Source organism: Callorhinus ursinus, unplaced genomic scaffold (genome assembly GCF_003265705.2).
Source record: "Callorhinus ursinus isolate GAN/ISIS: 27379988/994484 unplaced genomic scaffold, GSC_fseal_2.0 scaffold36, whole genome shotgun sequence".
Classification (NCBI taxonomy): domain Eukaryota; kingdom Metazoa; phylum Chordata; class Mammalia; order Carnivora; family Otariidae; genus Callorhinus; species Callorhinus ursinus.
In genome coordinates this window covers 4418222-4442379 of record NW_027397098.1, presented here as the reverse complement: position 1 = coordinate 4442379, position 24158 = coordinate 4418222, and the positions used below count along the sequence as shown (strand labels likewise).

At 46.9% G+C, this 24158-nt stretch overlaps 1 protein-coding gene across 7 annotated transcripts in view; it reads left to right on the top strand.

Annotated features, from left to right (window-relative positions):
* Nucleotides 1-24158, top strand: part of CAMK1D (calcium/calmodulin dependent protein kinase ID) — a 500660-nt gene that overhangs the window by 435798 nt on the left and 40704 nt on the right. For all 7 annotated transcript variants that reach the window (XM_073879923.1, XM_025853468.2, XM_025853467.2 and 4 more), the window contains 2 exons: nucleotides 240-378; nucleotides 6231-6357. In XM_073879923.1, the coding sequence (XP_073736024.1) occupies nucleotides 240-378; nucleotides 6231-6357 (266 nt within the window). The remainder of the gene's footprint in view (nucleotides 1-239; nucleotides 379-6230; nucleotides 6358-24158) is intronic.

Sequence of the window (24158 nt, the reverse complement as noted above, 5' to 3'; positions counted from 1 at the left end):
GTATTGCCTTTATTTCATTCTGGATACTCATACCATCACGACATAGAAACGCTTCCCTGGTATAGCTTCTGGGGAATACATGGGGCAAAACTTAAATCTGAAAAGGAATTTATTTGGAAATAAAGTTTGGTTCTTTTGTCATATTGAAATCTCTTATTGATGGCTTTCCCTGAACAATTTCACAGGTCCCCTCAAATTTCTTATTTGTTCTTTTTTTTAAATAAAAAAAAAAAAAACAGTGTATCCGGCGGAGAGCTGTTTGATCGGATAGTGGAGAAAGGATTTTACACAGAGAAAGATGCCAGCACTCTGATCCGCCAAGTCTTGGATGCTGTCTACTATCTCCATAGAATGGGCATTGTCCACAGGGACCTCAAGGTAAGGCCGTCACTTAGCAACATCCTCCGCGACCACTCTTCCACCCACAATGCATCTGTCCAAGAGGATCAGCTCCAGAAAATGGATGAGGTTGCCTTCATGGCGATATGGGTGGAATGAATGGTGGACATTTGTGTACTGTTAGTTGTCAGGGCCTTTGGGACCCAAAGAAAGATGATGTAGATCAATGACACTCACCATCATTTGCGAGATTTTATAACCACATTAGAGCCAAAGGGCCCCAGGGAGGTAGGTGGTGTCTTGCTTCAAGCCGACCTGAAAGGTAATTTTGTTCAGGACCTACTGGCCATGAAAACCTTTCTCCCAGTGCAGTTCTTCACAGTCTTCCCCCAGTTCTGGCCCCATTTCGGCACACCACCCTGAGTAAAAGAAAGGAAGCGAGTACATAGAGGGCATGACGGAAGAAGACAAATGGAAGGTTATCCAGAAAAACAGGTTGAACGACCTACGATCACAGCCTTCCCCCGGTGTTCTTTAGGTTACAGTGTTATCTTTTCTTGATGAAGAGTTGGTATACTGACCCTTCACCCAGTACCACTGAAGGATCGGGGCCTTCATCGGGCACCTTGGCATTTCATCCCTCCCCGGTCAGTATAGATACTGAAGGGTAGATATCAAACATACGCCAGCAAGGGTAGGTAGCGAACATATTGATTGGAGGAACAGCAAAAAGCAATGAAGGCTGGACTGAGGCTTCCTTCTACAGCGTCCACGGGCCCAGGCCCTAGAGCTCACTGCACCAGTAAAGACAGAAACTCCACTCCAGCCCACATACCTGCACTCACCTCATAAACACAGGGATTTTATTGCAGTGAAGCCATGCTCTGCATGACTATGTGAAATCTAAACCAATTTAAAGAACAAACCAGAAGCCTTTTTTAAAACAGCTCTTCAGTATCTGCCCATTATCTAGTACTGGGTGTGAATAAATGGTATAGCTTTTCTTTTCGTAAGGTCTCACTGTGAAGTTTTCTCCTCTTCTTCTCTGTGGTATTTTCCAGCAACTAGGGGAGTGGCTCCCAAATGTTAGCCTATGTCAGAATTGTCTGGCCCCACCCCAGAGGTTCTGATGCTGTGGGTCTGCAGTGGGCCCCGGGAACTCGCATTTCTAAGGGGTTTACAGGTGATGCTGATATTACCCTGGGAATATTCTTAGAGAACTGCCAGACAAGGGTATTTGGGAATGTTGATGGAGTCCTTACAGCTTTTGCCTTTTGCAGGCTTCTTGAGAGTTGCAATGGGCTGTGAGCCCCGTTGGTTAATCTTCAGGACCTAGAGGCCCTTGAGAGGGCTAAGCCCACTTGGCCTCTCTATGCCAGGCTGTGGCGCCTGCTCAGCTGTCTGGTGCCCTCACCAAATGCTGATTCCCTGCTTCTAGAACACAGGAGGCAGCTCTCTGAACAAGTTAACGTGGTGACTGACCGCAGAGGTGTCCCATGATGGGCATTCCTACATAGAGAACATTCCTCGAGGGGCACTGTGTATTCCCCCTTTGGAAGGCAGATGGGCTGCACAGGAGAAACTGCTTTTTCTGCCCACACAGTGCTTTCAGAGAAGGATTGGAGGCTCCCAGCCCCGGCAGCTGTGAGACTGCCAGGCTGATCACTGTGGAAAGAATAGTGCCATGTTGGGACCTTTTGTCGCTGCTTTTCAGAGGCACAAAGTAGTTTGAGCTACATGGCAGAAGTTGGGCTAGGGTTATTAAATTTTCATAAACATCTGAGAAAAATGAAAACAAAGTGTATGCTCCAGGGCCAAGAACATGATGAGGTCAGTTTAAGATTAGGGCACGATCTGGGATACCACTGCACCCTCACGTGCGAATACACCTCCTCCCCCTTCCTCCAGAAAAGTAGTCTTGTGTCTTCTTGCCCCAGGAAGCTACTAGAGACAATCAGTTGTCTTTTTTTCAAAACAAGGGACTGAGGCAGGAAATGTCCACTGCAGCTCCCTCAGATCAGGATAGGGCTTCTCAGCCCCTGCACGATGTTCTTTGTTGTGGGGGGCTGGCCCGTGCATTGTAGGATGCTGAGCAACATCCCTGACCTCTACCCACTAGAACCCAGGACCACTCCTATAGCCGAGACAACCAAAGACGTTGCCAAATGTCCCCTGGGGTGCTAAATTGCTCCCAGTTGGGAATCACTGAATTAGGAGAGTGATTGTGTATAACATTAACTTTGTAGGAACTGTTGATTCAGACCTTTTAAAAGCTTGTTACGTGAACTATTAAAGGGTTGGTATTGACTTTCCAACTCCAGCATTGGCCACCTGTTGTCTTGCAAGGATGTCATAAAATAAAGGACATTATTTTTTGGGGGGTGAATCCTGGGCTTCTTGGGACCCCAGGCAGAATTGCCGGATCCCCCTTGGGCCTCCTGCCTGACCGAGCCCTCCTACTGCCAACTGGGGGCCTCCATCCGGGTACCCCTGGGCCTGTCTTCTCTCCCACTTTCCTCTTCCCCACCTCCCCTCAAGAAAAAGCCCCACCATCTTTACTAAGCCAGGAGATGCTTGTGGACAAGTACTGATCTAGGCTGTGAATGACCAGTTTCTTGAACCCTCCTTGGTAATTGTCCTGCAAAAGAGTGCTTTGCTGACCCTAATGTATCCCCTGGAGGAAGAATGTATAAGGAGGGGTATTTGGCCCCATGGCAATCTCTTGCCTAGAGGCAGCCTTGTTGAGTAGCCTGAGGTCACTGGCTTCCCACTCCTTACTTAGCTGTTCAGCCGCAGAAGTACTGGGTCAGGAAGATTAAAAATCAGAAAACCTTAAAAAAAGTCCTCTCTGCCCCATGATCAGATCCGTACTGTTCATCATGGACCATGTGCACCTTTTGATGAGATTATTTCACCCCATTTTTTAAGCACTATTCTTATTTCGATTATTGATTGGCCCATTTTATTCTCTCTTCCAACTCCTTGAGAACACCCTCAAGCATACATTTGATTTTCTTCTAACTGCATGCTTCATCCACGGAATTAATGTCACCGTGAATGTTAAGTGCCATTCCTTCTCGCATTATGAGTTTGGATGAAGGATAGTATTTTTTTCTTTTGGGTTCTGTTAAAAAAAATTATTCTGACACTTTTTAAACTAAAGAAGACTTTATTTAAGGCTACTGCAAGAATATCACAATAAGGGAGAGCATTGGGTTCAACTCTAAGTTCATCAAGGACACGTGGGGATTTATAGCCTTTGAGCAGAACGAGGGTCGTAGATAGAAAGTTGCTAAGAAGGGGATGCCAAGGATAGCAGGTTCTTGCTAAAGGCTGGCCAAGAAACTCTTAGACATTGGTAGACTCTCTCCCTTGACCAAACTTGAGTTCAGCCCCTCCTGAGTCTTCTTTCTGACCAGGCTCCATCCTTGGGCTCTGTCCTTAGCCCATTGGCTCTGCCCATGTAGTCCAGGCTGAGCAAGAATCCCACTGAGTCACTTTGGTGAACATCCCCCACCCTTGCGATCTGATCGGATTCCTTACCCTCCCCCCTCCATATCTGCCCACCCTGGCTTGCTTTTCAACAAGGATCCTCTGAGATGGCTGTAGCCACAGTCCCCCCACCCTTGACATTCCCTCTTAGTAATTTTCCATCCACTGACCCTCCCCCTGCTCTTCGGTATAAATTTCCACTTGTCCTTATTATATTAGGACCTGAGTCCACTCTTCCTCTTCAACTGTAGAACCCCATGGCAGTGGTCCCCCTGAATAAAGTTTTCCTTACTGTCTTTACCAAGTGTCTGAATACATTTTTTTAAATGACATCCAAGGTGGGAGGTAAAGAACTTGGCCACATATCAAGGGTGAGGGAATTCTTCCTCTGCTGACTCAGCAGGATTCTTGCTAAGACTGGACTATGCAGGCCCGGCAAGACAGGAAGGACACAGAAGGCCAAGGTCGAGGCCTAATCAAGAAGAGGGCTGACTACAGTTTGGTCAAGGACGGGGTCTTAGACAGTTCTCAGAATCTCCTCACAGTAGTGGTTGTACATCAGAATCCCCCCGTGGATTCTAACATCCAGAGGCCTGGGTCCATCTCAAATCCGCTGAAGAAGACATGCAGACATTTTGTGCTGTCACAGGTGATTCTGCTGGGCAGCCAGGCCCAGAACCACTTTTCGAAATAACCCTAGTCACCCTATGAGAGAATGGCTCCTCACATTCAACACTCAGGAACCAAAGATTCACCACAAACCACTGACAAGAGACGCTTTTGCTTCACTCTTGGGGATGAGAGAAGAGCCAGACAAGAAACAGTGAGGGGAAGTGGCTTCCCCAGTTCCGAGTCGTCCTGTTGTGTTTCCCTTAAGGTTTAATGTAAAGGAGAGAAGTGATTTGCTTATTTGCTGGGTCAATCTTCGGAATTTTCCTAGTAGGGGAACAGGAGAGGTGTCAATCCTCAACATTATCTCCCTCAGGGACAACACCATGAATTGAGACAGCCCTTCTGTGTTCAGGCTCCGTCCGGGCAGAACTGGCCCGGCCCCAGAGGCTGGAACATCTCCCTCAGGCTCCCTGAGCTCCACTCTCTCTCTCTTTTTTGCTAAGAATGATAGCCCAATTTTTCATAAAACACTATGCAATGAAGGTTTATTAGCTTCATTGTCTCCCTGCTGCACCCCTGCATTGCCTCCCCTTGGCCCCTCCTATGGAGCCGCCATGGAGGTGCCCCTGAGGTGCAGAACGTTAGTGGGGACAGGAACTGTGATCACACCTCTGCCACATGTCGAGCTAAGCTCTGTCATGTATTCTTCCGGGAAGCAAACGAAGAACCACCGCAACCCATGTTTTCCAGAAAGGCAAAGAGAAGCTCAGGGTACTCAAGGACACGTGGCTACGAAGTGCTGGGTCTTCCGTGATGACATCCCTCTATTTCCCAGGAAGCAGAGTGAGCGGGGCGGGGGGCGGGGGTGTCCGCTGGCTCAGGAGAGGGGAAAGTGGGACGCATCTGCCAGAATGGCAAGACATGGGACTTTACCAAGGGTGGGAAGAGAGACCCTTGGACTAGAGAGAGGTTGCCAACAAGGGTCAGAAAAAGGGAACAGAAGAGCCCCTGTAGAAGTCATGTCATTTCTGGGGAACCCCTCTCCCTCAGCCCAAGAAATAAACTGACAAGTCTGAGAGGTATGCGAGGCTGCCTCAATATAAGGTACACTGTTTTAAGTAGACAAAGTACTGATAAGGGAAAGGGACTCACATTTCCTGAAAACCTCTAAGTGTCCAATACTGTGCAGGGTCCTCGACATCGCTCTTACTAAACACTGCTTTTCTTAATGCATTTACTATGTCTGAAGGTCAAGCATGTTCTTAAACTGTGATTAGATTGTATGGCTTCATCAGAAATGATGAATACTTATAATTTGCATCATTGTGGATGGAACTGGAGGGTATTATGCTAAGAACTGAAATAAGTCAATCAGAGAAAGGCAATTATCATATGGTTTCACTTATATGTGGAATATAAGAAGCAGTGCAGAGGATCATAGGGGGAGGAGGGAAAACTAAATGGAAAGAAATCAGAGAGGGAGAAAAACCATGAGAGACTCTTAACTATGGGAAACAAACTGAGGCTTGCTGGAGGGGAGATGGTTGGGGGATGGGGTAATTGGGTGATGGGCATTAAGGAGAGCACGTGATGTGATGAGCACTGGGTTTTATACGCAACAGATGAATTATTGAACACTACATCTGAAACTAATGATATACTATATGTTGGCTAATTGAATTTAAATTAAAAAAAAAAAACAAGATTTCGTGGCTTGGTGAGTGTCCCACAATGAAGCCAGCTTTAAACACACTTTGTCCGTTTTTTTTTTCTTATTTTCCTTCCAGCCTGAGAATCTGTTGTACTACAGTCAAGATGAGGAATCCAAAATAATGATCAGTGACTTTGGATTGTCAAAAATGGAGGGCAAAGGAGATGTGATGTCCACAGCCTGTGGGACCCCGGGCTATGTTGGTAAGCGCAGTGTGTGTGTCCGGGTCCAATTTGTCTGTCTTAAAGCACCTGAGCCTGGCACAGGATCACAACTGTCTTCGTTCCCCTTGAGGGGAGAATAAAAAGGCTGAGAGACATTGGAATGAGTTAGAAGAGAAGCAGTTTCCCCTGAAACCTTTTAATAGTTGGGGAGAAATCCTGTCTAATTTGGGTGTGGGCCTGAGTGGAGGCCTGGAGTTGATTTGGATGAATGCCCGGGTTCTGATGCCAGAAATATTGCATACATGTCCGTGTTTTCAAGTGATTTACAGTGAGGCGGTAAGATAATGATGAGGTGCAGGCACAAGTAGAACACGTAAAATGTTGAGTTGGCAGCGACCATAAAGAGAATATCGATAGGAGGAACCTGCTTCGTACCTTGACGAAGTCACTCTTGAAGTAACCAGTCCCCATCGGTACTGGAGAAGCCAAGAACTAAAGTCTTTCCTAAAATCAGAACCCCCCATTCTTTGTAGCAAACATTCAGAATGCAGAAAAGGCTATGGCAGAGGTGAACATTTGCATGCTGAGAAGGGCCTTCTGTCTTCTGGGGCCCTGGAGAAAGGCCATGGGCGCTCTTGCTGGTTTTCGAGACTTTGATATACACAAATGTGTTCACTCATGTAGCAAATGTATACTAAGGTGCCTACTATGTACCAGCCGCTGTTCTAGGCACTGGGGTGAAGGCAGTGCAGGAGACACACAGGGCGCCTGCCCTCATGGAGCGCACACTTTAGTTGGGAGTGACAGACACCAAAGATGTGAGGAATGGGGTTGTTTCAGGCCTTGGTAAATGGAAAATGAAGAAAATAAAAGGGGAAGAAAATGAAGAAGATAAAATGGGAGCTTGCAATAGAGTGGCAAGGCGCTGGGGGGATTACGATGGCTAAAGGCACAGGAACGAGGCTGGGGTATTTGCCTGCATGTGGAGAGGCATCCGGCCTTGGGGCTGTGAGGGGACAGAGTGTCCCAGGCGGAGGCATCAACTTGGTGCCAAAGCCCTGAGTGGGAAAAGTCTGGGGAGAGGGTACAAGCTGGGAATGTCTGAGAGCGGGGGGAAAGGGAGTTGGAAAAGACTTTGGAAAACAGAGACCAAGGCTGAATTCTCGTCATACACAACATGATGGCTTTTCCTCATGAGAACAGGCAGCCCGCCCTGAAAGAGAGGAGGGAATATTCTTTGACTGGCATCATTCCTGTTTGGTTTGAGGTACAATCGTACGGCCTTCTCAGGCCAGGCTGAGGCAAGCCGGCCTCAAACCTCACGAGCCTGGGGCCCAGGGCGTTGTGGGAAACTCCAAATGACCTCCGGGGCCCTTCTCGGCTCTTCGAGTGCTGGCATAACATGGGTGTTAGGTCACAACCGTCTCGTATTTAAAGGTGCCCAAAGGACAGGAGAGAAGAGCTGGCCAAGGGGAACGGAGAATAACATGAAGGGAAGCAACAGACTCAGGAGGAGATAAAGGCGCTGTGAGCGTCATGGGTGGGGACCATGTCCCTGGTTGGTGTGTGTGCTGGACAGAGAGGGGGAGATGGTGCTGCTCACAGAGAAGCCAGCACAACCCAGGCCTGGATGAGATGCGTGGCGCCCTGCGCGTTCTCGGTTCTGGGCTGGTGAAGTGATGCAGCAGGACCTGGCTGGACCCAACGGGGGGAGGGGGACTTGGAATCACTGCACCTGGGAGCTGCACACATGTGCCCCGGGCGGGGGGGTGGGGTGGGAGCGGGAGTGTGTGCAGTGTGTATGTGGGATTTCTCCAGTTCAGTCCAAGCCCCCAGGCAAGCGGCAAATAAAAATGAATTTTTTGGGGGGAGGAGTGCTTCTCCTCCTTTCTCTTCAAAGACGCAGAGGAGAAAAGCCTGTTTCAGCAGGGGAATCGGGAAATGCGAAGGCCCGTGAAGTCATGGTGTCCGGGCTCCTTGCCAGGATGGCTTTGCTGTCTGCAGCGCGGTCCACGGCCCTGGCCCCCACCGGGACAAGGAGCTGCTGGGACTCGCCAGCTTCCCCCTGCGAGAAGCTGACTCTCAGGCTGCAGGGCAGATGTTCTGACACAAGTGTCCATATTAACATATGCATCACACTGTTCTCCTATTGGGCTCTGACAGTGGAAAGCTCTAGTACTTTCCAAATGGGTTTTTGCTTCTTTGTGCCTTGGCAGAACCCAGGAACGGCACTTTCTCTGGGTTTCTAAGCGGCTGTCATCCCTGTGATCTGGTTCTGTTTAGATGTCAGATGCTGATGAGTCTGGGCACTGGGAACAATGTGTAGATGTGGCCCTTGATGTTGCTACCCTAAAGGGTGGCAAATGGAGCCATCAAGTAATCCCATTGTCAGATACAGAATTTTCTTTGAGTGAGGAGGGAGAGAGGAGCTCTGTGGGCATGTAGCTGTTCCAATCATTCATATTTGTTGAGCACTGAGATGCCTGGGGAGTCCTCTTAGAGCAAGGAAGAGGCTACATTGGGGAGCTCATACCTTGTAGACCTATACCTTGGGCAGTGAGCAGCAGAGTTTGGGCTGTTTCCTCCCCACCCCCACCCAGGCTGCATGGCAAACTCCTATTCAGCCATCAAAACTCACCTTACATGTTGCCCCCTTTGGGCTGATTTCCCAACACCCATTCTCTCTTTTGTCATTGTAGTTCTTTTCCTGACCACTTTTTCACCATGGCTCTGACTACATTGCGTCAGGGTCCATATGTATCAGTGTCTCCCACTGCACTGCAGGTTTTTCTACAGGGGGAGTTATCTTATTTATCTCTGCAAGACATTTGTTAAATTGATAAAAACCCAAGGTTCATGATGAAAATTAGCATTTTTCCTCTCTCTTCTCTTCTTCCAGTCATTCAGCATGCACTTATTAAATTCCTCTTATGTGTCATGCTCAGTGGTTTGGTGTTAGGAATGTAGGGACAGCATTTCTGACTTCAAAATGTTAACAGTATTGTGAAAGACAGAGGGCAAACAGGCAGGTTGAATAATGTCTGGTAGGGCTACATTATTCATCACTTAAGGATTATTTATTTAGTGCCTACCTGCTGTTCTAGGTACTGGGGATGCATCAGTAGAAAGGAAAAGAAAAACAGATAAAAGTCCCTGCCCTCAATCAAGGTGCTTACATTTGAGTGAGAGGGAGACAGACTGTATGCAAACAGCTAAGTCTATTACTTAACATCTTCGATTGATAAGTGTTATGGAGAAAAATAAAGCAGAAAGAGAATAGGGTGTGTGTGTGTGTGTGTGTGTGTGTGTGTGTGTGTGTGTGTAGGGGGTTACAATTTTAAATAAGGTCATCAAGGCAGCCTACACTAAGAGTGTGACAGTGAGGTCAAGATTTGATAGAAGTGAAGACACTGGCCATATTGTTATTTGGAGGAAGAGCATTCCAGGGATGGTGCAAAGGCCCTGAAGCAGGGGTATGTTGGGGGGGGAGGCAACAGGAGCAGGGTAGGCAAAGAGGAGAGCAGTAGAAGGTAAAGTCGGAGCACCTGCAGACCAGGTCATTATCAAGAGTATGGCTTTTACTCGGGGTTGGGGGAGGCATGGGAGGGTTCTGAGGCAAAGCATGGCATGATCTGACTCTTACCAGGATACTTCTAGGAGACAAGTGGGAATTAGGAGAGATGCCAGGGTGCAGGGTCAGGGTGGAAGGAGGGAGACCAGTTAGAAGACTCTGGAATTATCCAAGTGAGAAATGGTGGGGTCTGGGCTAGGTTGGCAGAGGGACATAGTGAGAAGTAGTGAGAACTTGTCAGATTCCAGATAAAATTTGAAGGTAATGTCATGCAGATTTTCTGAAAAACTAAAAGCAGGGTTTTAGAGACAGAGAAATCAATGATAATTCTAAGGTCCTTTTGGCCTGAGCCCCTGGAAGGGTACAGTTTCCCTTACTTGAGAAGTAAAAGTCTGTGGAAAGAGCAGGTTGCAGAAATATTACCAGGGGCTCGGGATTTTGATTTGTTAAAAGTTTGCAAGGTCGAGAAGGCAGTTGGAACACAGGTCTGGAGTTCTGGGGAGAGATCTGGTCTGCAACAAGATAGAGTCGATTCTCATTATGCACAGTAATGATGTTCTGTAACATCACCTTGACCCTGAACTAGTAAATACTGACCCACTGTTACCAGGGGAGATCAGGGTCAGATTCCTCATGAGCCTCTGGTCCCTGCATTTTCATCTACTCATCGATGCCTGATATTGTTTTACATGTATTTCAGTTCAGTGACACCTTATTTAATATATAGTCTCGATTCCTGAATGTTGAACTCATGGCCAACAGCCCCATAACCTCCGCCTAAAGGAAGCCTCTCTAGCCACATATTTTCTCTATAAGCACATCTCCACTTTCTTGTGCTGGGAACCCTAGACGGCACTTCATCACTGCACTTGGGGGCCGTTTTAAACTGTGAATCTACAAAATGTGCAGAAATGTGAAAAACATGACACTAACTAGACCATGAAATGATACTTGTTTATAGCGTGAGAGTCGAAACAGGAGAGTAGAGTGTCGCCTTGTTTGACTTCAGCTGGGAAAGTGCGCCTTAGAAACTCAGCCGGAGCCTCTCTGCTCACGTCCACAAGTGACTGCAAAGGCATGGCAAGCATTGATTTGGCGGCTACAAATTTTAGCAAGGAGGCAATTTTACACAAGTATGGAACCCGTGTGTCATGAGGATGGACTGTATTTGAGGGCTGACAGCTTCCAGATGTATTTTGAAGCCGTGAACCTGGATGAAATGGCCAAGGGTGGGGGGGTGCAGGGAACGATGGAGGAGAGGAGAGGTCCCAGGGCTGAGTCCTGGAGACCCCGGGACTGTGAGGGGGCAGCGTGTGAAGCAGGAAGAGAACCAGGGCACTGTGGTATCTTGGGAAGTGCTTCGGGTTGGAGAAAGTTCTTGTGTCAGTTGTTGCTATTAAATCAAGTAAGATGAAGACTAGGTGTTGATCTTGGACTTTGGGGAGCTTGAATTATGGATCATTTGAATGATTAATTGATTAAGCCAGTGGGAGCCCGACAACCAGTGGGCAGAAAGTGAAGCAGGTCTTTGTAAAGAGGACCCCAGGATGCTGTCAACCCTGGGGCTAGACGCCGCCCCTCCCACCTGCCCCCCGCCCCCACCACTGGCTTATCTCTGCAAGGTCTTGGAATTTGGGATCTTGGACAAAGAAGCCACAGCCCCACCTCTACTGGTCAGTTTCAATTTGAACACAGGAGAGCCCAGCCCTGACGCCCCGTCGGCACTCCCGATTCTGGGGTCCGTGCTGTCCAGGAGCCCAAGCCAGACGCAGAGGGCTGCTCTCTGTTTTCAGCTCTAGTTTAGACTCCTTCTAGCTAGAAGTATCGGCTTCAATTTGTGAAGGCTGTTGTTTGTTGTTGTTGTTCTTACTGCTGTTGCCTAAATGGCTATTCAGCTGAATAGTGAATTTTGGCAATATCAAGATTACTTCAGTTTAAATGAACTCCCTAATGATGAAATAATGAAAAAAAGGGCTGTTTATCCGAAGTATCCCAGTGCACATGGTGCCTGAGAAGGCAAAGGGGTCTGAGTACCTTGAACTTCACCCTTTACCCTTAACAGCTGTCCAGATATTACACGTCCTTGATGAGGAGCCAGGGTGCTTGCAGAGCATCACCTCATTGATGGCAGGAGAGTGTGGGCATCTGTCCGTCACTGTGTCTGGGGTTCCCACTGCTGGCAGCTCCTAGAGCTCGCTCTAACACCTAGGGGCCCCTCCAATGGAGTCCGGCCGGTGGGTGATACAGACCCATATAAGGTAGCGTGTTTGCAGTACTTCAGAAGCAACATTACAAATACAGGTGAGAGAGGGATCAGCAAGGACTGGAATGACCAGGGAAACACTCGTGGGAGAGGCGTGATTTGAAGGAAGAGTAGAATTCTGGGCCAAGATGGGGAGAGTATAAGCAGGAGAACAAAGGCCCAGAGTCCCAAACTACTACTTGTCGGCTATGGAAGAAATGAACAGACTCATTTGGCTTGGAGAGGGGGCTCGCATAAACAAGTACTTGGGGATAATTTTGAAGAAAGGATGGGGCTATCTGGTGGCAATCAGCTTCTCGGGGTAACATGGTGGCAGTCAGGACGGTATTGACCTAGATTTGGAAGCCATGTAATTGAGCCAGGTATAACATTCCCCTTGGTGTCACCAATAAGGGAAAAGTCAGAGCTAAGAAAGTTAATAAGTTACTTACGTTACTTGCTCTGCTGTGTTAATTAAAATATCCAAATGGTCTCTCTTGAATCACTAAATAGAAGCAGGCAGTCACAGAAAGCACCCATTCTAGTCATGTCGTTGATAAACTAAAGATGACACATCAACTCCTCTTGGTAGAGGAAAGCCTGTTGTTTTATTTCTTGATGTTGCTCTTTGTGCACTAATGTGATTTCTCCAGTTCTGTGGGTCTCGTTCTCCTGATTTCAGAAAGAAAATTAAGCAGTTTAGAAGACCTTCAAACCATGGTCTATAGATTAAGTGACAGAGTGCCTTGCCAGAGGAAGACAAGCATGTGTTCTCTTGCTGGCAGCGTGACTCAGGAATCCCAAACTTGGCTTTAGAAGGGGCAGGAAGGCAGGGTGGCAGAGACTTGAATTGCTTTGTGATGTTTCTGAGCTAAATAAGACTTTCCTTTTTCATCGAGCCCTACTGAGTGATGATCCACCACAGTGCACCGTCCTTCGTCTGGAGTCCATACCAGCAGCAACCACACTGTTTCATTGTGGGATGTTGCTCAAAAACAGGAAGGCGCGCACTTACACCTGGTCCACGGCTGTGTTTATCAGCACAACCACACCACGGTTCTTCACGTGGTGGCTGATTGTCATGTTACTAAAGCTTTGGGAAAGGAGTCCTTCTGGTTTCCTTCCATAACTTACTTGTAGTGCTGCCCGCATAGCTCTTTGGTCTAGCTCGGGCTAAAATAGTTGAAACAAGTTTCATCGTGTCTCTTGTAAATGGAAATGAAGAAAGGTTGGTCAACATTCTCGGCATATTTTTTGACAGTTAGAGGAATGCCCTTAATTCATGAGACAGTGGCGTTCTTAGAGCTTGATTTGGGACTTGTGGCTCTGATGAGATCTTGGAAAGTAGTCCTTGCAGCCAGCGTGGTGTTGGGACGAGGACCTCTGTTCTCCATGACACCCAGCCCCTAGTTGGTGCCAGTCACAGCACTGGGACAAGTAGCCTGCACATCTCCACCATTGGTTAGACAGGTGGGAGGCCTGAGCCCTTCATTAAACTCTTGGGTTCTCAGTTTCTTGGATGGACTAACTGAGCTCTCTGACTTTTTCTGGTTCTGCCATCATATATTTCTAGAGACACATGACTACTTTAAATCTATAAATATCCATGTGTCGAGGATACTGACACCATTTTTTCCCATCTTCCCTCAGAATAGATAAGAAAAAAAGAGAGTAAGTTACCATCACCCATTTTTGTCCTTGTCAGCAACCTGTCACAGTGATTCCTCTCACCTTTCCCTGTGGGCCCTCCGCCCCTAGCACTTTGTCCTTACTCTTCCGTGTGGCCATTTGTCCCACAGAGCTTGATTTTTTTATTTGCTCCCTTAAACATCACATTTTAGTATATGGCTGTGAGCATCATGTCATTTTCATCCCCTCAGACCGTTGGTGTTGAAACAGGGTTTATAGAACTTGTAAGTGGCCATGCAGGGTGCAGGTGGGTAGGCAGGGGACCCAGATAAGAATTTTCTCTTTCCTTCTCTCTCAGCAGCTAGTCAGTGACAACCAGCAGCGAGCGTTTCGTCGCCCCGGGTGCAGCAGCCAGACCCCATCAGTTAGAGAGAACAGGGCCCCTTGAGTGGGGAGACTGCTCCTTCGATTAGCCTGGCGGGGACAGAAGCTCCTTGTCAGCAGGTGGGCAGAGCTCTCCCAGCCATGCCTTGGAGGAGCCCCCACTACACGTGTCCAGTCCCCTACCTCACTCTTCACACTGTGCCCTTCACACTCTTCACCCTTCTGCAATTTCTGGATGGCTCCTCTCTCCATCATATTGGGACGGAGTGTCATAGTTTCCAAACTGGTACCACTGTGCCGTGGTGGCATGGAGGAAAAGAAGCCTTGCGCCATTTTGGAACTTACCGGTTGGTTTTTTTTTTTTTTTTTCCTTTTAATGATTAAAACCCCAAACACTGGAATGCCTTTGAAGGTCCTCTCAATCTTGACACGGAACTTGTCAGATTTCAGAAGTAGCGAAGGTGCCATCCCGTTGCCATCACGAATCCTGGAGGGCAGAGCCTGGATCTTGGGACCACCTCTAAAGGAGCACAAGACAGGCTTATTTCTTGCCACGTTGCTCTGAAATGCCTCACTCAGAACACTTCCCCTCCTCCCTCCCACCGAATTCCAGGTCTCTCCCACATTTTCAAACACCAGCTGTCTTCCCATTTTCCACTCCCTTCCCAGTCCTGAGCCTCACCCCCCCACCACCACCCACCGGCCACATTCTGGCTTTGGCAGCATTTGAATGGCAATCCAGCTCCGATCGGAACGGTAATTACAAACCGGGCCGGTGCTTTCGAGGGGACTTTTCATGCCTGTGGTAACATCCAAGAGGCTACCAGGAAAATCAGAGCAAGCTGCCGTTTTGTGATGCATTTTTAGTCACTTGCAACTCTAAGAGAAGGATGAGAAAGTGCAAAGGAACTTGTATCAGCAGAAGGACAGGGGTCCCAGGAATACTCGTCTGACCTTCCGGGACTGTGGGTGGAAGGCAAACCACAGGCAAAGAATGAGTCTGTATTTCAGCTGTATTTTTATGTGCCAGCCACCCAGATGGCAGTACTCTAAACCTTGGTGAGGCAACACCATTTATGAGGATGCTCACAGTAAAGCCCCTCGTTATCCGGGATTTTTCTTTTTTAATCCCCCTGCTGCTGGACGTTCCGCCGACAGAAAGGGTTCTGACTCAGTGTCGGTCCTGCCCCTCATTGTAATCGGTTCTTCCTAAGGCCAAATTCCACCTGAAATGGATGCCTGAATTGTACTTCCCTTGATCTGTAGAATTTTATTCATCATCCCTGGACAGGCAGCCCCTGGGTAGAAATGTCCTGTTTCTCTCCCAGTGTTTGCAAGAAATCCTTCTTGCCACTTCTTGGACACGTGTTGTCACTGACTCTTTGGGGCTGGATTAGACACAAATCCCTAACCGTATTCCTTGACACGAAGGGTCCCATGCAACGCTTCACTTGAGCTCAGATTCTTTACCATGAAGACATAATTTCAGGATGAAGTAGCAGATGCCCTTCAAGACAGGAAACTGAGGCATAGAAAGTTAACAAATTCTCTGAGATACACAGGAGTTTTGCAAACCCCAAAGAGTTAGGGAAAAAATGAGGATACATTCATATTTATAGGTAGTCTTCTGGAACAAATTTTTCTAACCTCCCTCTAAGAAGGAATTATAAATGGGGCCAATGAAATGAAGAATGGGCTGGAGTTGGGCATTGCACCCTTGCAGCCATGACAGACTGTTCTCACGCCCGTGGCGCTGTCAGCAATGACAAATGGGCAGTTCCTGGGATGCAGTCTCTAGAACTGTGCCTGGACCGAGAGGGAACTGTAGAAGTATGTTGGTGAATAAGTGAATAAAAGGATTCGTAACTCAACGGACAGAGGAACCAACTGGATAGGAGGTTGGTATAGGGGGTTTGAAGGCTCCCTCCAACTCAAAGATTCAAGTTCTTAGATGTGCCCTTCCATCACTTGTGGGCCCAGTTCGGTCTGATTTCTGAAGGTTCTAATGCAAAGGGTGGAAATCTCCATTTACGAATCATTTCCATTATGTAAAGCTAGAATCAAGGCAAAGTACTAAACGACATCAAGGATCTGTCCATCCTTAATTCTAAAAAATAATAAACCCTCTGTTCTCTTTTTGTTCCTGTGGTTCTCTCAACCCTTCATCCTTACATAATAAACTACTATTAGCTCTCTCTGTAACTTATTATGTGTATTATTTTCATGAAGCCTCATTACGTTAGTCCTAAAGAAAGGTTGGGCTCTGTGAATGTACCCATTTTACAGATGAACAAACTGGAGGCTTAAGGAGATCAAATGACTCGCCCGAGTCCACAGGTGTAATAAGTGGGGGATCCCAGATTTCTTTTACTGAAGGACATGAACTTGGTAACAGGGTGAGCTCTTCTCCGTCTCTTCCTCTCTCTGCAGAAAGTGCTCTTCAGCATATCCCTGAGAGCGCAGGAAAAGGGAAAATTCCTTTTCTGTTTTTTTAGAGCCTGGGGATTGAGTGTCACCGCCACGCCAATAGACAGCCCCTCTTCCCGCTTCCAGTTAGACTTGGTTAGGCCCTTCTCTTCTCTTTCAGTAAGGAATATGGGCAATTTAATTGTTTTAAAAACAAGATGAAAGGTTTCTGAATTTTTTTCCTTCCTTTTTGAAATCTCTGGAGTCCTTCCCTTTACCAGGAACCCTTCTCACAACCAAAATAAAACAGCTCGGGTTGTAGGACGTTTCCCACCCAGTGGAATTTTCCAGTGGGTTGGTAGCAAGTCTCCCAGCAGTAAATTCGATTATTTTACATTTTAAACCAGCTGTTTCACTAAAGAGCATGAGAAAAGCCTCAGAAAAGAGGACCACATCTGTTGGTCCAAAGATGTCTACAGTAGCTCGGGGTTGCTTTGCTAAAGCTGCATCCTTTACGTGGTATCAGAACTTCTGTTTACTGGAGCAAACAAAACCAGCCAATGGGATGCTCTTTCTGTCAGGGATGGCTAAAAACATGGAAGATCCCGATCCCCCCAAGATCGGGCCGGAAAGGAAGTTCTGAGAGATCACTTTGTGTGTGCGTGTGTGTGTCTATCTTACGGATCTCTTACAAAGAAGGTTGAGGGTGTGTTTTTTTTTTTTAATTTTATTATGTTATGTTAGTCACCATACAATACATCATTAGTTTTTGATGTGGTGATCCACAATCCATTGTTTTTGTATAACACCCAGGGCTCCATGCAGTACGTGCCCTCCTTAATACCCATCACCCGGCTAAGCCATCACCCCACCCCCCTCCCCTCTAGAACCCTCAGTTTGTTTCTCAGAGTCCATCGTCTCTCATGGTTCATCTCCCCCTCCGATTGCCCCCCCTTCATTTTTCCCTTCCTTCTCCTAGTGTCCTCCCTGCTATTCCTTATGTTCCACAAATAAGTGAAACCATATGATAATTGACTTTCTCTGCTTGACTTACTTCACTGAGCATAATCTCCTCCAGTCCCATCCATGTGGATGTAAAAGTTGGGTATTCATCCTTTCTGATGGCTGAGTAATATTCCAGTGTATATATGGACCACATCTTTATCCATTCGTCTGTCGAAGGGCATCTCGGCTCTTTCCACAGTTTGGCTATTGCGGCCATTGCTGCTATGAACACTGGGGTGCACATGGCCCTTCTTTTCACTACATCTGTGTCTTTGAGGTAAATACCCAGGAGTGCCATTGCTGGGTCATAGGGTAACTCTATTTTTAAATTTTTGAGGAACCTCCACACTGTTTTCCAAAGTGGCTGTACCAGCTTGCATTCCCACCAACAGTGTAAGAGGGTTCCCCTTTCTCCACAACCTCTCCAACATTTGATGTTTCTTTCCCTGTCCATTTTTGCCATTGTAACTGCTGTATGGTGGTATCTCAATGTGGTTTTGATTTGAATTTCCCTGATGGCTAATGATGATGAACATTTTTTCACGTTTCTGTTAGCTATTTCTATGTCTTCTTCAGAGAAGTGTCTTTTCACATCTTCTGCCCACTTTTTGACTTGATTATTTGTTTTTTGGGTGTTGAGTTTGAGAAGTTCTTTATAGATCTTGGATACCAGCCCTTTATCTGTAGTGTCATTTGCAAATATCTTCTCCCATTCTGTGGGTTGCCTCTTTGTTTTGTTGACTGTTTCCTTTGCTGTGCAGAAGCTTTTTATCTTGATGAAGTCCCAAAAGTTCATTTTTGCTTTTGTTTCACTAGCTTTTGGAGATGTATCTTGAAAGAAATTGCTGTGGGCGATGTCAAAGAGGTTACTGCCTATGTTCTCCTCTAGGATTTTGATGGATTCCTGTCTCACATTGAGGTCTTTCCTCCACTTTGAGTTTATCTTTGTGTAAGGTGTTAGAGAATGGTCCAGTTTCATTCTTCTGCATGTGGCTGTCCAATTTTCCCAGCACCATTTATTGAAGAGACTGTCTTTTTTCCATTGCATGTTTTTTCCTGCTTTGTCAAAGATTATTTGACCATAGAGTTGAGGGTCCATATCTGGGTTCTCTATTCTGTTCCATTGGTCTATATGTCTGTTTTTGTGCTGAGAGATCACTTAATCTTTTACTGCCCTTGAGACCGAAAAGTAGTAATTCTGAAATCCCTTTGAAGAAAAGTTTTACAAGGAGAGCAGCACGCATGACAATTGGCCACATGCAGAGACTTAGGGCTAATTCTGCCTGTTTTATCCCCCAAATTCATGTCAGGAATAGCCATTTGTTAACCACACAGAATATGCTAAGCCCTAAAAATACAGACCCGAGCGATGTGCTTGTGGTCAGGAGGCATGAAGCCTGGTATTTGACAGTGTGATTCACGTGGCGGGGAAGAGATGCAGAATGTCCCGTAGGGCGTCTGGGAGGCTGGCGTGCTATGGGATTTGGGTGAGTGGACCTGGGAACCCAACACGTGTCACCCAGGCGGGGCTGCTCCCACTCAACCACTACCCATCTTGCGCACGTCCTTTGCAGCACCTCCGGGGGGCTCTGTTCCCCTGACAGTCCCTGACAGCCTCCAGGGACTGGGGCTTAAGATGCGCTGGAGGAACACAAGGGTTCTCTTGCTTCAAATCCTTTCCTTCGGTCTAGGCCGTACCAGGAGACAAAGCCCGTTCCTGCTCTACCTGGGGGCTGATGGCATCACAAACAGGCTGTGGTGTGTTTTCATGACAGCTCTTTTTGTCAAGTGTCAATAGTTCCAATTAAGTTATTTCAGTTTAGGGGCGCCTGGGTGGCTCAGTCAGTTAAGCGTCTGCCTTCAGCTCAGGTCATGACCCCAGGGTCCTGGGATCGAGCCCCGCATCGGGCTCCCTGCTCGGCGGGGAGCCTGCTTCTCCCTCTCCCTCTGCCTGCCCCTCTGTCTACTTGTGCTCTCTCTATCTCTCTGTCAAATAAATAAATAAAATCTTTAAAAAAATAAGTTATTTCAGTTCAAAGCCTCCCTCGATGAGGTGTGGGGGTGGTGAGAGTCACTGTCACCCTCCCACTACACGTGAAGTGCGTGAGTTGTGCTGGGTACAGTCAGAAGAGAAAATCCTTTCTCTGTCAGATGTTCTTCGGCATCTGACAGCGTTGGGGGGGTGGTGGATTTGTGGTGGGCACGACTCGGAGAACCCTTCCCACTTTGCAAGGCCCCCGGTCGGCTCTGCTCAAGGCCTCCTCTGCCTGGAAGCTCATTTGTTGTCTTGAGAGTTTGTAAATTGGTTGCTGTGACTTTATAGAATTACAGCCAAACTCTTGCCAAGGATTATATGGTATAAGATTAATAAAGTAATAAAAAGATTAATAACATAATATGAGGGAGCGTGGCTGGTTCTCAAAGTGACGCCTGGTCTCTCAAGTGATCAGAGCCGGAGGTGGACTCTCACAGAGCACTGGCTACAGGCTGAAAGGATCTGGGAGAGGGTAGAAGGTGGGCCAAAAACCAGGAGAATTCAACAGGTTGGCCAAACAAGGGGAGCTAACGGCAGGACCCAGAGGAGAACAGGAAAGAAAGTATCCCAGCGGATCCCAGGGGTTCAGCATGATTTGGTCACCATAGCAAATTGTCAGGAGGGTTCTGAATATTGCCTGAGAATTGATGCTTTCCAAGAATCACTACGAGATGAAAAGTAGCTAAAGGGACATAGTAGGCTTGTTCAAACAATGTCCCAGAGAACATTTGGGTTTTTTTTTTTTTTTAAGATTTTATTTATTTATCTACCCAGCGGGAGAGGGAGAGAATCTCAAGCAGACTCTGAGCTAAGCATTGAGCCCGATGCGGGGCTCGATCTCATGACCCTGAGATCATGCCCTGAGCTGAAATCCAGAGTCGGGCGCTTAACCGACTGCGCCACCCAGGTGCCCCGAGTACATTTGGTTTCAAGAATCAAATCAAAAATGGAATTAGAATTAAGGCCATTTGTGTGTGTTGCCATGATACAATTTTTAAAAAATATTTTTGGTTGGTGAGAATATCCTTTCCCAGCTCAGTCCACTTTCTCTTTTTTATTGTTACATTACATGTCCAAGGACTTTACTCTCTCCATTTGTTTCAAGTGCAGTGAAGAATCTCACGAGAAGGCCAGTGGTTCACCTGTCAACAATTGGTTAAAAAATGTTTATTGTGCTATTGTTGACAGAACCTAGATAAGACACAACACCAGAAAGAACAAGAAATGTTTGGCACAAGTACATAGACTTCTACCCCCAGTATTGCTACCTCGATGTTTGCTTGTTAGTTGTTTAGAAATTTTCCCACTAACACCCAAGCTACTGATCCTGGCATCCTTATGTCAGCGGCTCCCTTTTGTCAATTTTGAGACTAGAAGCATCTGAGAAAGATCCAGATACCTTAAAAAAACAAACAAACAAACATATATTTGATGCTATAAACTTTACCACTTAAACAAAATCTAATATTTTAAAAATTATATGTGTCATCTGTGGCTTCAAGAGTCTAAACATCACAAGCAACATCCCAGTTCCACGCTGCATAAAAATCAGCCGCTTGCTTTTCAAGTGCACACAGGGCCGTGCCCGTTCTCCAGAACGCAGGTCGCTCTGCCAGCCCGAAGGTGAGATGCTGAGTGTGCACGAGCCCCTGGGCATACAGACTTCTGGAGGGACCCTACATTCTTTTTTTTTCCCTGTTTTTTATTGTTATGTTAATCACCATATATTACATCATTAGTTTTTGACGTAGTGTTCCATGATTCATTGTTTGTGCATAACACCCAGTGCTCCACGCAGAATGTGCCCTCCCTAATACCCATCACCAGGCCAACCCATCCCCCCACCCCCCTCCCCTCTAGAACCCTCAGTTTGTTTTTCAGAGTCCATCGTCTCTCATGGTTCGTCTCCCCCTCCGACTTGCTCCCCTTCATCCCCTCCTGCTATCTTTTTCTTCTTCTTCTTTTTTTCTTAACATATATTGCATTATTTGTTTCAGAGGTACAGATCTGTGACTCAACAGTCTTGCACAATTCACAGCTCTCACCATAGCACATAGTCTCCCCAATGTCTATCACCCAGTCACCCCATCTCTTCCACCCCCCACCACTCCAGCAACCCTCCGTTTATTTCCTGAGATTAAGAATTCCTCATATCAGTGAGGTCATATGATACATGTCTTTCTCTGATTGACTTATTTCACTCAGCATAACACCCTCCAGTTCCATCCACGTCGTTGCAAATGGCAAGATCTCATTCCTTTTGATGGCTGCATAATATTCCATTGTGTATATATACCACCTCTTCTTTATCCATTCATCTGTCGATGGACATCTTGGCTCTCTCCACAGTTTGGCTATTGTGGACATTGCTGCTATAAACATCGGGGTGCACGTACCCCTTCGGGTCCCTACATTTGTATCTTTGGGGTAAATACCCAGTAGTGCAATTGCTGGGTCGTAGGGTAGCTCTATTTTCAACTGTTTGGGGAACCTCCATACTGTTTTCCAGAGTGGCTGCACCAGCTTGCATTCCCACCAACAGTGTAGGAGGGTTCCCCTTTCTCCGCATCCCCGCCAACATCTGTCATTCCTGACTTGTTAATTTTAGCCATTCTGATGGGTGTGAGGTGGTACCTCATTGAGGTTTTGATTTGGATTTTCCTGATGCCGAGTGATGTGGAGCACTTTTTCAGGTGTCTGTTGGGACCCTGCATTCTTTATTCTTTTTTTTTCTGAAGGAGGGATGGTGGCCAGAATTTCCCTCTTTCTAAAAGGCAGGGAAGGAGGCAGAGGGGGAAGAGAAGGAGGAAAGGGATATTCTTTTAAGGAGTCCTCCCTCTCATGCCCACAGTGCTGGAGAGCTGAGTCTGGGGAGCTCCAGATCACACAGTATCAGCTCCTCCTCCTCGGAGTGAAACCTGCTTTGCAGGCGCCGTGACTCTTACCCCTCTATACATCATGGCTCAGGGGATCGGCTCAATCTTTGCTTATAAACTGTGGAATCAGCTGTTAGAGGTGCCGACCTCTTCCTTTTCGGGGCTCCTTTCCCATGTCACACCTGGTGCATGACATGAGCTTATGCCCCAAACGCTGCACTGAACTCTAGCTGCCCCTGCACCACTGTTTGACAGTCGGTGCCCTGGCTGGCTTGCCATCTCACTAAGGAGTCCAGCAGATCCCATGACATGGAATCCAGGGCTCCTGCCCACCAGCCTGGCTCTGTGCTCAGGATATCTGCCATCTGTCCTGCTGGGAAGTGACACCGGGTCAGACGTCACCGATGAGCCTTCTGTGCCTCCTTTGAACCTTCTATCAGGGCACATGGATGGCTCTGGAGGCTCAGAAATAAGCTCCTTACAGAATGCAGTCACCTCCCACCATCTGTGCCCTTGTGGCCGCTCAGACCAGAACATCAGCTCGGAGAGAGCATACCTCCTAAGTCAGCAAGACATTTACTGTGTTAAACGGCTCCCTTTTGTCAGTTGCCATAATAGAAGTGTCTGAGAAATATGCTCTTAGCAGTTATAGGGAAATGGAAGTATTGATGTGGCCAGCTCCCAATTATCCAAGGGCCACTTCTCCAATTTGTGAGTTCCCTAGCTTTATAGTCCTGTTTCTCCTTTCACTATTGCACTGGGGGTGAACGAAGCAAAGAAAGGACATACGTATTTATTTTGCTCTTGATAAAAAAGACAAAAATAAAGTCTAATTCAAGTGTGGAGGAATGGGGGCTGAAATTGGAAAGTAGATTTGGGGGTTATCTGTGGATTGTATTTCTTACCATCATAACCAGAAACATTCAGCAAAAGATTGTATAGTCCCTAGTCCTACTTAGGAAAATTTATTGTAACAAACATAAGAGAGGATTTCCCTGTTAGTTTTTCTGCAACGGGACTTGTCTTACACCTTAACTGTAAATATATTTCAATGGATGGAACTGGGACAAGGGTGAGATGGACCTGGTTCAAATCCCAGCTGGTCCAGATCTACTGGGTAGCATCAGAAAGAGAACTCTGAGGCTCATTTCCCTTAGATCAGGTGCAGAGAATGATCATCATGAGGATTGCTGAAAGGGTTATAGTAGAAAACATTTATGAATGACCCAGGTCACGACAGGGAGTTGGTTTAGAGACCAGTTTCTCAGTGGATCACTTTGGGCAGGTTCCTGGACCTGTCAGTCCCTCTGGGTCCTCACCTGTGACTTGGGAGTCATCATGATAATGATAATTAAGCTCTTCCCCTCAAGGCCAGTTGGGGTAACTGAGTGAATTCATCCCAAAGCCATAGAACACACAATGCAGCAGACAGCTAGTTTTTACTTTGTCTTCTCTCTTAAGTTTTCTGGAAAGTCTATGCTAAAGACACATCTGTCAAGTATATTTGGGTGAAAAGGAGATTTTGCTTGTGAAGATGCACTCTTTTTTCTTGTATTTATTTAGTCTTTGCACAAATATATATGGCAGCCACTGCTGGTTGGGAGACACTGGGTGTGGGTATCCAACCCGGGGCTCAAGCCACAAGGCCAGGAACAGAAAATGCAAGAACAGGACAAAATAAGCTGAGGCCCC